This window comes from Leucoraja erinacea, chromosome 25 (assembly GCF_028641065.1).
Source record: "Leucoraja erinacea ecotype New England chromosome 25, Leri_hhj_1, whole genome shotgun sequence".
NCBI classification, from domain to species: domain Eukaryota; kingdom Metazoa; phylum Chordata; class Chondrichthyes; order Rajiformes; family Rajidae; genus Leucoraja; species Leucoraja erinaceus.
Window position 1 is genome coordinate 26,164,590 of NC_073401.1, and position 15,495 is coordinate 26,180,084.

The following is a 15,495-nucleotide window of genomic DNA, read 5'->3' on the forward strand; positions in this document are numbered from 1 at the left end:
TGAGGCGGGAGACGTTAGGGGTTAGATATTCCGTATCTTGTGTCAAAAACATTTGAAACTAATTGAAAACATGGAGATGGGAATCAGCAAAATAATGAAATTCAAATTTTGAAATTGGCCAAGAGACCAAAGAAAAACCCCAAAGCTGAGTGGATGTGTAGGTTCATACAGCACAGAAATAGGCCTTTCAGCCCAACTAATCCTTCCTGCCCAAGGTGCCCATACTAGCTAGTCTCGTTTGCCTGCATTTGAAAACCGCACCATTAATGAAGGCGCCAACTGCAGAAGGCCAATGTGCCAAACAATAGATTCATCGCCTTCTCAATCCATGATGCCACGTTCAAGTAACTGGGTGCATGTACTCCTTGGGATATCTGTTCTACAACACTCCCCATGGTCCTACCATTCACTACGGAGGTCCTATGCTGGTTTGACTTCCAAAAAATCCATATCTCACTTATCTGAATTAAATAACATTTGCCAATCCTAGTCAGTGACCTAGCTGATGTAGGTCCTGTTGTAATTTTCAAAAGACATCTTCACCATCGACAATGCTATCTACTTTGTCATCTGCAACTTCATTCGAGCAAACTGATTGCAATAGGATCTTAGTCCACCAGGCCAGTGCCCATCTACACTATACCATTCCATCTACCAGCACTTATTTTATAGCATTGTATCCTTGTAATTGAAGCACTTGTCCCGCTACTTGAATGTTGTGAAAGTACTTGCATCAATCACCCACTCTGGCTGTGCATTGTGGCTTCTATCCCATACATTGCCTGAAGAAAATTCCTCCTCAGATTCACTTGAAATTTACTCTTTGCCACCTGGTTTTTGGACATCTCTACTGGGAAAAGCTTACTCCTCCCTACGCTATCTGTTTCTCATACGTGTGTACGCTTCTCAGATAAGCTGGAGAGCACATATCTAGGCCATTTCCACCGATGTGGCAATGTGCCCCCTTTATCCATTTTTTCCCCAAACTCCTCATTGCGCTGCCCATCCCCATCTCCAATCTTCTCCAGCCCTTTGCATTCTCCACCTCGGCCGTGAGGATTTAAAATTGTGATGCTTATGTGGCTACAGTTTCTGGAACTGCTTCTATCTTCACTCCATAACATCTGCCTCTTTAATCTAGTTAAACATAGAAAATAGGTGCAGGAGTAGGCCATTCGGCCCTTCGAGCCTGCACCGCCATAGTGCTCAGTTACCTGCACTGATCATGCCCTTGCAGTGCAGACTGCCTTTGCGGTTCTTGGGGCATGCTGAAGTCGTACCTAAAATACAACTTTTCTTGCACTGACAGTACCTGGTTGGTTTAATGGGCTGGAAATATTTCTGAACACCTTGTGCATTTTTTAAAATCTTTTATTTAAATAAAAATTATTTTTACATTTATCAAAGAATACTCCTGGTACAGTGTAAAAACAGCAGACGCTTAATGTTAGGAATCCTGTGAGTTTGTTTGTTCTTCGATGACCTGTTTGACCATTTCTGCAAGTTTCAGACGATCGACTTTGTCATTGAACCCTCTGCCTGGAAAGACAAATCATAGAGTCATTTTTATTAATTATTTATGAAATCATTGAAAACATTAGTGAGGCAGTGGTGCTGGTTTCCGCCAGGCACGGTGACGGACGCACCACACATCTCTGTCCTCCGTGCAGCTGGCAAAATCCTCTTTTGTCTCTACACATGCGTCTTCCATCTGTGTCTTCAGCATCGTCTTGATTGGCCATCACACGTTATGTCTCCTATGGGTGGGTTCCCACAGCACAATGCTGACATCTCTAGGTGGCCGTGGCAGTGACCAGCGATCCTCATCCACCTGACCTTCTTGGTCAGAGGTGGAATCTCCCCATAGAGCTGGGCGTTGGCGATGTGGTGCCCCCAACTGACATTTTAAACTTTTCTGAGCATACGGGTGTAGGCATCATCGAGAGACTTGGACAGTGCTCGAGAGTCCATGTCTCACACCCGTACAATAATATGGTCTTTACAGTAGCATGGAAGAATCTCAGTTTGAGATTCTTGACATACAGTGTGGAAAATGGTCCTATGGTCCAACTTGACCAACATGTCCCATCTACACTAGTCCCTCTCACTTACCTGCGTTTGGCCCATATCCCTCTAAACTTGTCCTATCCATGTATCCTCCTAATTGTTTTTTAAACATTGCAATAGTCCCTGCCTCAACTACCTTCTCTGGCAACTCGTTCCATGCACCCACCACCCTTTGTGTGAAAAAGTTACCCCTACTCTGGGCAATAGACTCTGTGCATCTACCCGATAGCTAGGTCCTCGAGTCCTGGCAGCATCCTCGTAAATTTTCTTTATGCCCTTTCCAACTTGATAACATCTTTCCTGTAACATGAAGCCCAGAACTGGACACAATACTGTAAATGTGGCCTCACCTTTGTCTTATGGAACTGCAACATGATCCCCCAACCTCTATGCTCAATACTCTGACTGATGAAGGCCAATGTGCAAAAGCCTTTTTGACCACCCTATCTACCTGTAACACAATCTTCAAGGAAATATGCACCTGTTATTAAGGGGTGAAATCACCACTAAGTAATTTTCTTGATCACCAAGAGAATATTTTAATGGTTCACAATAGGGAATTTGTAATTTTGTTTCTGCATCACCATCTCTTCAGGGACCACACGGATGTCTGGTGAGCCAATACACAATTCAACACAGAACATACAAATCTGACATTAATACAGCCGTAACTATATTTGAAATTTCCAACAACGTTTCTCTCTTTTAAGTTCACTTTTTTAAATTAAAAATTGAGAGCAGTTTCATTTTTGCAGACAAAAGAACGACTGTTATGATTAAAAAGGACAAAACATGAGTGGGGGTAAAATACTGCCCAGCAATCTTCGCCAGCGCTGCTGGTTCATTCTTCCCGGCAGCTGGGATGGCAAGAGACCAAAGATAGACACAAAATGCTGGAGTAACTCAGTGGGACAGGCAGCATCTCTGGAGAAAAGGAATGGTGACGTTTCGGGTCGAGACCCTTCTTTAGTCTGAAAAAGGGCCTTGACCCGAAACGTCACCCATTGCTTCTCTCCAGAGATGCTGCCTATACTGCTGAGTTACTTCAGCATTTCGTGTCTATCTTTGGTTTAAACCAGCATCTGCAGTTCTTTCCTACACATGGCAAAAAAACAAGACTGATTCCATTGAAAATGTGCCAAAAATCAAAGCTAGTGCTTGCAATATTATTCCTCAGTCAGATTTGCTGCACACCAAAGCAGTTTAAATTATTCAATCCAGATAACGTTACCATGGTAACAGGGGAAGAGCAGTAGATATGTATGCACTCTATTGTTGTCTTATTTGCATCAGTTAAAAAGAACAGGAAATTAGAAGTGCCAATATGTCAAAGAAATTGCCAGTTATATACTGTAACCAAAGCCTTTTTCATTCATCTCAAATGACACTGGGAATCTTTGGCATTATTTCACCCAACATGGAGACTGTCCATGCATGGAACAAGTGGTTCAAGAACTATCTTGACAGCATCAGTCGACAAAGGCAGCTTTTAATAATCAACATGGATAGCTAACCCCACTCTATAAAAGTAATTCCAGAATATTTTAAATGATCATTTCAACAGGAGCTAGAATCCCGTCTAAAGGGTTCGACCTGTGGTTAAGAATGTGAAATATGTAGAAACAAAACACTTTCTCTAGATCATTATGCTTCTTTTCCTTTAATAAATCACAATATGGACTCCCATACATGAGGCAAATGATAGAAATCACGGCACAATCGACAGGAAATGCCACAAACAAAATAAGTCAATTCAATCACTTTCATTTGCTCCTTGTTTGCTCCACTATGGCTGTCATGCACCCATGGTGCCAACTAAAAAGAGCTATTTTAAAGACAATAAGCAGACCATGCACACAAACTCCTAAATGTCCCTGCCCATTCTCCTTGCTTTGATAAATACTTGGTAAAGTAACATTTTGTTCACTCATTCAAAAAATCACTTTGCCACAGTGCCATTCAATGTTCATAATTCTCTGGGTTAGGTCGGTGTTAGTCTAGGTGCTATTATCAGGCAACTGAATCATCTTACCACAACCAGAGAGCAGTCCCGAACTACTATCCACCTCATTGGTGACCCTCAGACTACCCTTGTTTGCTGGCTTTACTTTGCACTAAACGTTATTCCCTTATCATGTACACTGTAAATGGCTCGATTGTAATCATGTGTTCTCTTTCTGCTGACGGGATAGCACACAATGAAAGCTTTTCACTCCAGCTGAGTGCAGATGACAATAAAGTAAACTAAGTAGCCTTGGCATGTAGCTGAATGGGAACCAGTCGAGTTGTCAGCTTTGTCCCGGATGATGACCCAAATCTTGATCGCAGCAACTAAAGCCTGCGGCCACAGGGCATGATTCCCTCCCGTTCAACGAATGGTAGGTGACACCGACATATTGCCAGTATGACATTAATAATCAACCGAATAACAGCAAATTTTACAGTATGACAGTAAATAAATATACCCCACCTCACAATCCCCAAACTCATCGTAAAACCCCTCGCACAATAAACCCCAGACGCTATTCTCTCACCATTCCAGTTGAGGTTCTGCATTGTGTCACGCAGAAATTTACAGTCTTTATTGTATTTCCAAGCCTCTTGCATTACCTCATTCAGTTTTTCATCTTCATTCTCTCCTAGAAAACAGAATATCAGTATAAACTCGGACAGGTTGTTCTTTTGATTCAATGTCAATCTGATCTTTTATTTCAGAAGAACAGGTGTGCACGAACCTCCTGTAAATCAACACAAAAATGTACTTGTATCACCAGTCCCAAACATGTTAGTTGAATGTGCAGCAAAACACAAGTCACAGCTCCGCAACAAAGAAATATATAACTGGCCACGATGAATCTGGCAAACATCCTTTGGGTCTGTGTGGGACTAATGTTGAGAATCTGTAGCAATAGCAAAGGATTAGTGCAGAGGTGGGGAACCTGCGGCCTTAAGGGCCTTTTGAATGAATCCAAATTTTGTAGAACAAATCCTTTTATTTTTATTAATATGTTTTATCGTCTTTTATTATTTTTATTTTAATCTTAAAATGAACGTATTTAAAATACCAAAGAGTAAAAGAAGATTCAACTAAATAATCCTCCCTGACTGACGGCCACAATTAAAACATTAGTAAGTCATCAAGGCTATTTTATTGCCGCAAAGAGTTACTCGCTTTGGGCATTCTTACAGATAGAACATGAGGAAAAGATTTCTTCAACAGCTTTCAAGATAAATGTCGTGAAGTACATCTAATTGAAGTTTCTTGGATGCGGCCTTATTAGATTACAGCTAACTAAATGCTGGTGGGCCGAAGGGACCGTTTCTGCGCTGTAGCTCTAAACTAAACTTAATTTCTCTTGCCTGGCCCCAGTGAGGAGGATGCTATGAGAATGCAGGGTGACTTGGACAGGTTGGGTGAGTGGGCAGATGCATGGCAGATGCAATTTAATGTGGATAAATGTGAGGTTATCCACTTTGGTAGCAAAAACAGGAAGGCAGATTATCATCTAAATGATGTCAAGTTGGGAAACGGGGAAGTACAACGGGATTTGGGGGTCCTTGTTCATCAGTCAATGAAAGTAAGCATGCAGGTACAGCAGGCAGTGAAGAAAGCGAATGGCATGTTGACATAGAAACATAGAAATTAGGTGCAGGAGTAGGCCATTCGGCCCTTCGAGCCTGCACCGCCATTCAATATGATCATGGCTGATCATCCAACTCAGTATCCCGTACCTGCCTTCTCTCCATACCCCCTGATCCCCTTAGCCACAAGGGCCACATCTAACTCCCTCTTAAATATAGCCAATGAACTGGCCTCAACTACCTTCTGTAGCAGAGAGTTCCAGAGATTCACCACTCTCTGTGTGAAAAAAGTTCTTCTCATCTCGGTTTTAAAGGATTTCCCCCTTATCCTTAAGCTGTGACCCCTTGTCCTGGACTTCCCTAACATCGGGAACAATCTTCCTGCATCTAGCCTGTCACAACCCCTTAAGAATTTTGTAAGTTTCTATAAGATCCCCTCTCAATCTCCTAAATTCTAGAGAGTATAAACCAAGTCTATCCAGTCTTTCTTCATAAGACAGTCCTGACACATCCCAGGAATCAGTCTGGTGAACCGTCTCTGCACTCCCTCTATGGCAATAATGTCCTTCCTCAGATTTGGAGACCAAAACTGTACGCAATACTCCAGGTGTGGTCTCACCAAGACCCTGTACAACTGCAGTAGAACCTCCCTGCTCCTATACTCAAATCCTTTTGCAATGAAAGCTAACATACCATTCGCTTTCTTTACTGCCTGCTGCACCTGCATGCCTACCTTCAATGACTGTTTTACCATGACACTCAGGTCTCGCTGCATCTCCCCCTTTCCCAATCGGCCACCATTTAGATAATAGTCTGCTTTCCCTTTTTGCCACCAAAATGGATAACCTCACATTTATCCACATTATACTGCATCTGCCAAACATTTGCCCACTCACCCAGCCTATCCAAGTCACCTTGCAGTCTCCTAGCATCCTCCTCACAGCTAACACTGCCCCCCAGCTTAGTGTCATCCGCAAACTTGGAGATATTGCCTTCAATTCCCTCATCCAGAAATAAGGGTCTTTTTTTACCCATTTGTTTCATCTGTGGTAATTTACATTCCTTCCACGAATAAGGACCCTCATTAATATATATTGTAAATAGCTGGGGTCCCAGCACTGAGCCTTGCGGTACCCCACTAGTCACTGCCTGCCATTGTGAAAAGGACCCGTGTACTCCTACTCTTTGCTTCCTGTTTGCCAGCCAGTTCTCTATCCACATCAATACTGAACCCCCAATGCCGTGTGCTTTAAGTTTGTATACTAATCTCTTATGTGTATTGTATTCTTGTATTGTATTATGTGGGACCTTGTCGAAAGCCTTCTGGAAGTCCAGGTACACCACATCCACTGGTTCTCCCCTATCCACGCTACTAGTTACATCCTCGAAAAATTCTATAAGATTCGTCAGGCACGATTTACCTTTCGTAAATGTTGGCCTTCATAACAAGAGGAGTTGAGTATAGGAGCAAAGAGGTCCTTCTGCAGTTGTATAGGGCAGTTGAAAGGCCCTATTGAGACCACACCTGGAGTATTGTATGCAATTTTGTTCCCCTAATTTGAGAAAGGACATTCTTGCTATTGAGGAAGTGCAGCGTAGGTTTACAAGGTTAATTCCCGGGATGGCGGGACTGTCATATGCTGAGAGAATGGAGCGGCTGGGCTTGTATACTCTGGAATTTGGAAGGATGAGAGGGGATCTTATTGAAACATATAAGATTATTACGGGTTTGGACACGCTAGAGGCAGGAAACATGTTCCCGATGTTGGGAGGAGGGTCCAGAACCAGGGACCACAGTTTAAGAATAAGGGGTAAGCCATTTACAACGGAGACGAGGAACCCTTTTTCCACACAGAGAGTTGTGAGTCTGTGGAATTCTCTGCCACAGAAGCCGGTTCTCTGGATACTTTCAAGAGAGAGCTAGATAGGGCTCTTAAAGATAGCGGAGTCAGGGAATATGGGGGAGAAGGCAGGAACGGGGGTACTGATTGGGGATGATCAGCCATGATCACATTGAATGGCGGTGCTGGCTGGAAGGGCCGAATGTCCCACACCTGCGCCTGATGTCTATTGTAGGCAGTAGTTGCCTTACCAGCCTGCGGCAGAATACACTGGGCGATGACGTCCCGCAGTTTCTCCACGCCAACATTAGCGTCCTCGTCCTCATTCTCTGGGTCGTGAATATAGACGCCATCCTTGGGTCTCGTGCTGTAACAGAATGACGTCACGTTATGGGAGGGGGGAAAAGGCCCCTGCAAACAACAGGCACAATTAGCCAGCCAAATCCGAGACACATTTAGTGGGCTAAGACATTAAGCAGGCTTATTTTTATTTTTTTTCTTTAGAACAAAATAAAACAAAAATAGAGGAAGGAAAGATAGAAAGAATTAACAAAAAAAAGAAAAGCAATAAAAAAAGAACACGAAAAGAGCGACGGGAAAACTGACATTACCCATCTCGCCCCCACTACAAGTGTGCCATCTATCAGGCGATCGCGCTGTGGCACTGGTGATGGTCATTGCAGAAGTCCGTCGTCTGGATTGCCTGCCTCACCTGCTGGCTGAAGGAGGCTATCTGGAGGCAAACAGCCATATGAGAAAAACAACAATGGGGAACATTTAGGGAAATAATATTCTCTTTTTTTTTTTTTTTTTAATCTTCTTAAAGGGGAACAGTCTGCACTTGAATCAAATGTGATTTAAAAAAAAAAGGACATCCCTCCTCTTGGAACGATCCGAAAATCCGCAGTTCAAATATTCCTCTTCACAGGTGCAACAATAAGCTGAATCTTCTTAAAACCCGAGCACTGGTCAGTTAGGTTTGATCTGACGATAATACGCCCATATGTTGTTTAACTCAGCGGCAGTGCAACAATTGTTTAACTCATTGGCAGTCCAACAAAGACGTCCTGATTGAGTTCAAACGCTTCGGCATTCACTTGTGGTACAAGCCTTGCCAAAAGCAAGCCAGAACTCCAGCACTTACGGTCATTTCTGGCTCTACACTTCCACTGATAGCATTTGGTTTTTTTTTGGTTTTTGCTGTACACTTACTAGAATCTCGGCCTTGCCTGGTTCTTATTTTTATGCTTTTAAACCGCTAGTCAGACGGAGAAACCAGGAGTGTCGCTTTGTGCAGCCTCGCCTGTGTTGAGACTTCGTGACGGTCCGTGTCAATAACTGAAATGACGGCACTATCTGGGAATTCAACAAGCCTAGAGTGAATTTTACTCCTCCACGGAGATCGCTGCTGAAAATGCCAACAAGATACTGTAAGCAAAATGTCAAAACCATGAGAACGATCAGAGAGAGGAGCAAGAAACAACGTGTACCGATCTTTATAACGCTTCGGACCGCAATGTGATCCAAATGAACATGGTTTCCCTTTAAGGATCTGTTGCAGCATTGGGGAAAAAGCTGATTGACATAAGTTTCAGAAAGAGTCGTTTTAGAATGACGTCCATTTCAAATTAATACTTGCTGTAACCAAAGTTTTGAGAGCTCACCCATGACTACCCGGGTAAATGTGGAGGTATTTGGAGGTACTGAGATGGTACCGAGATGGTACTGAGCCATACAGATTAGGAAGCTCTCAAGTTCATGCCTGGTCTGTGTGGATTAGTTCCTTGCCAGAGGCAGGAACTAATGGCTCCAGTCCCATGATTGGGGGAAAAGAAGGGGAAAGGGTTGAGTACTTAGGGAGAGTGGGGAGGTGTGGGGGGGTTAAAAAACAAACTTGGTCAAGGTTCCCAACAGTGCTTTGTGTAACTGTCTGAAAGAAAATAGAAGGGGCATGGCTGTGATTCTTCCTCCTGCTCCCATGGTCAATTTGACTGCTGCCAGCACAATCCCAGCTTTCGCAAGAAGAACAGACTCTTGGAATAGGTACCAGGGACAGTAAACGCCCGTGCAACCATATCCCAAGATGTGATCAAGCCTTGACGACAGATTTTTTAAATAAAAAGGTTAAAAAACGGTCAAAATGCTTCCAAAGCCTTTGATTTCTGCCCACTAACTTGCAAACATTTCCACATTTCAATGGTAATTAACAGTTCATTAGAAGAGCAAGCCATTGCAGCAATGTGGTAAACAATACTGATCTCTTGTTTAAGAAGGAACTGCAGATGCTGGAAAATCGAAGGTAGACAAAAATGCTGGAGAAACTCAGCGGGTGCAGCAGCATCTATGGAGCGAAGGAAATAGGCAACGTTTCGTCCCGAAACGTTGCCTATTTCCTTCGCTCCATAGATGCTGCTGCACCCGCTGAGTTTCTCCAGCATTTTTGTCTAATACTGATCACTTAAACAGTACATTAGCTGCTTGTTAAATTAACTGCTGCATCTGCTTTTGATCTTTAGGTCTGTGTATCTTGGATGCAGTCACATTTTTTAGCTGTTACTCGTACAGGCATGTCAGCCAGAAAGAACAAAAGCTGAATTCCGATTTGCATAAGAAAATGTCTTTCTATTAAATTCCTTTGCCAGGTTTCCTAATCTTCATGACATAAGCATTGCCGATGTTTCTCCGTATGTTATCAGAAAACTTGTACACAATGAATTGAATTTACATCTTGGCACCACTTCAATTGTGCATCATTCATTTTGTAAAGGGAAAATGATTTACGGCCTGAATCTAAACTCCTTGATTTGTATTAACAATTTTGTCTTCTCAAGTACTTTGATTTAGAAAATTAATCCCAACACGCTCAGACTTATCATGTTATCCAATGTTCAACTGGTTTTAGTTTAGAGCTACAGCGTGGAAACAGGCCCTTTGGCCCACGTCAACCCACACACTAGTTCCATGTTATCCCACTTTTTCGCATCCTACACATTAGGGGGAATTTACAGAAGCCAACTAAACCTATAAACCTGCATATGTTTGGAATGTGGGAGGAAACCGGAGCACCAGGAGAAAACCCGCGCAGCCACAGGGAGGACGTGCAAACTCTGCACAGACAGCATCTGCAGTCAGGATCTAACCCAGGTCTCTGGGGCTGTGAGGCTCTGCAGTGTGAAGCTTTACCACTGCACCAATGTCCCACAAAAGTGCCCAAAGCACAATTAGCGCTCAAGATGCTAAGCAATCTGGTGGCAATGACTTAGTCAAAATTCATAGATACTTTACATAGCACCAAAAGCACAAGGAAATGTTTGATAAGGAAAAAAAAGGTTTTTATTTAGATTTTGGTTTCAATGATGCCCCCTACTTCCCCAGATGCAAGATGGATTTAGTTCCATAGACCCATTCTTCACGAGCAAGACTAAAAGATGAGAGTCAGCAAACTATTTGACCACAAGAGGGCATCACAGCCAAGCCAGACCTGTCAAAAATAAAAGCATACTTCCCAGCAGCACAAGCCAATAGTGGCAAAGAGCTGGATCTTTGATCAGTTTACGTCTTCTTACTCATGGGATGCTTAAGCTAACTGCAGCACTTCAACTGCTGCCCTGTGCAAGATCAACTTATTCAGCATAAATAATCAAACCTGCGAACTTATGCTTATACAACATACTCTGCAGTACATCAGGTGCTTAGTTGAACAACGAGTACCTGCATAAATATTTTAGGAGATTCTAACTATATAACAATATACAATCCTGATCTCAGCAAGGAATGTACACAAACCAAACCACCAACCAATTCTGTACAATTCTTGATCTTGAAAAAAATGATACATATCCTCATGATTAATCCACTGGTAATTTTTGTAAGTCTGATTTCATCTGAGAACGTTTATACTAAGTATTTCACTTAAGGGGGGGAGGATAAATCATCAATTGGCTCTTCACTGGATGCTATCATTTGTCCTCCAGATTTCACAGCACAATGTATCTGAACAAACTCATTCCGATTAGGAATAAATGGTAAAGTGGAAAAAGGTATTCTGGATGGGGAAGAGAATGGCAAAGGAAAGAAATACAAGAACTATCTAGGCACACCAAGATCAAGCTATTTAATCAAATTGTAGCACAGAGGAACAAAAAAACATAGGAATGTACTTCAAGTTATTCCCTCTTAAAAAGGTGTTGAATTTGCTTTCAAATATTTCAATTAATGTTGCCAAAGAATTCTCACCCAATGCAGTGAGAAAGAATTCTGTGGTATATTGGATTATTTTTTTTGAGACAGACAAGTATTTAGTAATACTCCATTGTAAATATAGTAATACCTTATTTTAAAATTAAAATCTTCACACGAATGTTGGAGGAATTTTTTTAAACGGATGACAAAGATCACATCTTGTCCACTTGTTGATTTTCCACTACCCTATTACTCACTTTAGAATACCAAGGCAAACTGGAAAACTCACTGATATTAAGTAACGCAGCAGTAAAATATTATAACTGCAAATATCCTGGTGTCCAAGGCTCAGCATGGTATTCTTACTCTTTTATAATGAGTGCTCAAGTTGCTTGAAATGTGATCCCAACCTATTTGCTCCTCTGGGCTTAATTTTAGTGTAAATCTCTTAGGAACTTTGGCATAGCAATAGAACAGATGGGATGCTTTATCGTCCAACCCTGTAAATAAAAATAACACAGTGTGTCCACAATGCCACGCACTGAAGCAAAAAATCCACTGTAGATTAATCAATACATCTCATCACCCTGCACATATGAGCCATATGCATTACATTCAGTACAACTTACCCAAGTAGTTTCCGCTTGCGAAGAATTGGGTTATTAACAGAGTTTAGAGGTTTAAGGCTCACTTTCAGGTCCTGAATTCGCATACTGGCCAGCTGTTCTGCATGAGCCTGCTGGATCCCAGCAACCATGGCCTGTGATACACAGATTCACCATCAACATATGCCCTCATTACAACACAACAAGTCACAGGCAAAGGGACAATCCTATGCCGTAAACATATGCAACAACTACCATAGGGTTTCTGTTAGTCAAGGACTGAACATCGAGGAGAGCCTCCGGTCAACTTCAGTTTTTACTTCTACTAGCTCTTACTTCAACTAGTGAAACAAAATAGTTTTCAATGAACCAATCACTTTGGCTTGAAGCAAAAATGCAAAAAACTCTCATCAGGATTGCAAGACATAGGAGCAGAATTAGGCCATTCAACCCATCGAGTCAACTCCCACATTCAATCATGGCTGATCTATCATTCCCTCTCAATCCCATTCTCCTGCCTTTTCCCCGTAACCTTTGACGCCCTTACTAATCAAGAACCTATCAATCTCCGTTTTAAAAATACCCAAAGACTCGGCCTTCACAGCCGTCTGCGGCAATGAATTCTCATCCCAAATTTCGTCACCTCAGGTTCTGATCAATTCTCTCAAGGAAAAGTTTTGAAGTTAGGCAAGCAGAAGTTTGGTTGAAGTGATACTCTTGCATTACTCATCAATTCTGCAGATGGATGCATTCACTGCAATTACAAAACCAAATCGCTCGTTGTGACCCCGTAGTTACAAATTATTTACCTTATCCATCATCATTTGGGAAGATGGGAGAATGTTATCTAAAGCCTCTGTAGAGTTCAGCCAGGTATGGTCCAGCACCCCTTCAACATTGAGCCGCTCTTCTGGCTTTACCTTCAGCAATCTGTGAAAGGAACCAATTTAATGCTGAAACAATTTTTTTTCTAAAAAGCACACTAATTATTTCTATCTATTGGTAAAGAAAAAGCATATTCCATTCAGATGACCAAATTCCAATCAGAAAACAACCCTCTAGTTGTTGATTGGAAAGGTTTGCTGAAAGCAAGGTCCACTTGACAATTCATTGTGACACATTTTTCCACATCTACAATAGTTCCTCAGACTAGTCCTACAGTAGTCAGCGCAGAGACCCAGCTATTCAACTCACTTTCTCACAATGTCCTTTGCCATCTCGGAAATCTGACTCCACTCTTCCTCCGGGAATTCAAAGCTTCCCGTCATGATCTTTTTTCGCATGTCCTTTGGGATTGTCCGGCTGTGGTGTTTGGAATAAAACGGTGGATATCCACACAGCATCACGTAAATAATTACACCCAGCGACCACAGGTCACAGCTCTGGGATAAACAAAAAAAAAAAAAAAGTGTTTATGCCATTTGTAAAACAGATATGGAATGACATCTTGGGGTTTATTTGGTCAATTTGCCATGGTTCTATCTCAACAGTTGTGGAGCAACTGAGATTGCTTTCTGATCAATCAATGGTGCTGGCCATGAAACATGTAACCTAACAAGATTTTCCTCTAGAAAATTCCTCTTTAAAAGAAAAAAAAATCTATTGACCCCTTTCCAAGATCTAAAATGCATGAAGTTGACAGTGGGGACCTGATAACCAATTCAGTTTTTCAGTCTTTAATATTCATGCTTTAACACCCGGCCATTATCAACATATCACCAGAATGCACCAGATATACACATTGAACGATCATGTGTAAAATAAAAGCATTACCACAATTGGAAGTGAAATGGAAGTGAAAAGATAAACAATATATCCTAAGGCTACAACTGGTAATAAGATTTTTTGATGATTCAGATAAGATTTTGTAAAAATAAAAAGCCATTATATAGAGAGAGAGAGAGAGAGAGAGGAGGGAGGGAGGGAGAGAGAGAGAGAGAGAGGAGGGAGGGAGGGAGGGAGGGAGGGAGGGAGGGAGGGAGGGAGGGAGGGAGGGAGAGGACTCCTGGTTGTCCTCAGCAATGTTGCCATGATCAACAACAAGGCAAATATACATTGTTGGTACACAAAAATGCTGGAGAAACTCAGCGGGTGCAGCAACATCTATGGAGCGAAGGAGATAGGCAACGTTTTGGGCCGAAACCCTTCTAACCCTCTATCTTTAAGAGTTCTATCTAACTCGGTGGGCCAAAGGGCCTTTTTCCGCGCGCTGAATCTCTAAATTAAACAACTGTATCGCTGGTTGCGCCAGCAATGGCTGCCTCACCAACAGTATGTCTGTCCCTCCCTTCTTTGTGCTTTAATAGTATGTGTTAAATGTATCTTTTTAGTGTTCTTCAGGTTGTTTTATGTGGGGGGTGGGAGGTGTTGGAGGAAATGTTTTCTAATCTCTTACCTTGGCGGAGCTGCAATTTTTTTCTCGGTATGGTATCTCCGTCCGCACTGCGGCCTAACATCGAGGATTTGCCAGCCTTTGCTGGAGACCGACCTTTGAGAGCTCCACCGCGGGGAGCTTATGGGACTTTAACATCGCGGCGCCCGCGATCCCTTTGCCAGGGATCGACCTCGAATCGCGGGTGCTTGCGGACTTAACATCACGGGGCTCGTGCTCTCTGGACAGAGACCGACTTCGGGAACTCCAAACCAGGCGGTGGATGTTTATGTTAACTTTTATGTTGTTGTGTGCCTTGTTGCTTATTTTTCATATGGCTGTATGGTAATTTGCATATCACATGCATTAATTGGTACATGTGACAATAAAAGACCTTTGAACCGTTGAATTTAAAGGGAGTTGGAGCAGTGTCTGTCTGCACAGTTATGTATATAGAGAGTAGAGGCATAAAGGGTTGTATTTATACGTGTAGGGAGGAACTGCAGATGCTGGTTTAAACTGAAGATAGACACATAAAGCTGGAGTAACTCAGCGGGACAGGCAGCATCTCTGATGAAAAGGAATGGGTGACGTTTCTGGGGTCGAGAATTCTTCAGACTGGTTAGGGATAAGGGAAACGAGAGATATAGACTATGTAGAGAGATAAAGAGCACTGAATAAAAGATATGTTAAAAAGTAGTGATGATAAAGGAAACAGGCCATTGTTAGCCGTTCGTTGGGTGAAAATGAGAAGCTAGTGTGACTTGGGTGGGGGAGGGATAGAGAGAGAAGGAATGCCGGGGCTATCTGAAGTGAGAGGCACCAATATTCATATTGTTGTTGATAT

General features: G+C 42.4%; 1 protein-coding gene across 2 annotated transcripts in view; it reads right to left on the bottom strand.

Annotated features, from left to right (window-relative positions):
* Positions 1-1,350: 1,350 nt before the first annotated feature.
* The window catches only part of mapkapk5 (MAPK activated protein kinase 5), a 36,812-nt gene continuing 22,667 nt past the window's right edge, over positions 1,351-15,495 (bottom strand). The window contains exons 9-14 of one of the 2 annotated variants that reach the window (XM_055655304.1): positions 13,472-13,659; positions 13,087-13,207; positions 12,302-12,432; positions 7,742-7,857; positions 4,678-4,706; positions 1,351-1,539 (exon numbers count right to left, since the gene is read on the bottom strand). In XM_055655304.1, coding sequence (XP_055511279.1) covers positions 1,507-1,539; positions 4,678-4,706; positions 7,742-7,857; positions 12,302-12,432; positions 13,087-13,207; positions 13,472-13,659 — 618 coding nt within the window. In that variant the 3' untranslated portion in view covers positions 1,351-1,506. Of the gene's footprint in view, positions 1,540-4,601; positions 4,707-7,741; positions 7,858-12,301; positions 12,433-13,086; positions 13,208-13,471; positions 13,660-15,495 lie in introns of both variants that reach the window. The other variant, XM_055655303.1, reaches the window with a different exon arrangement.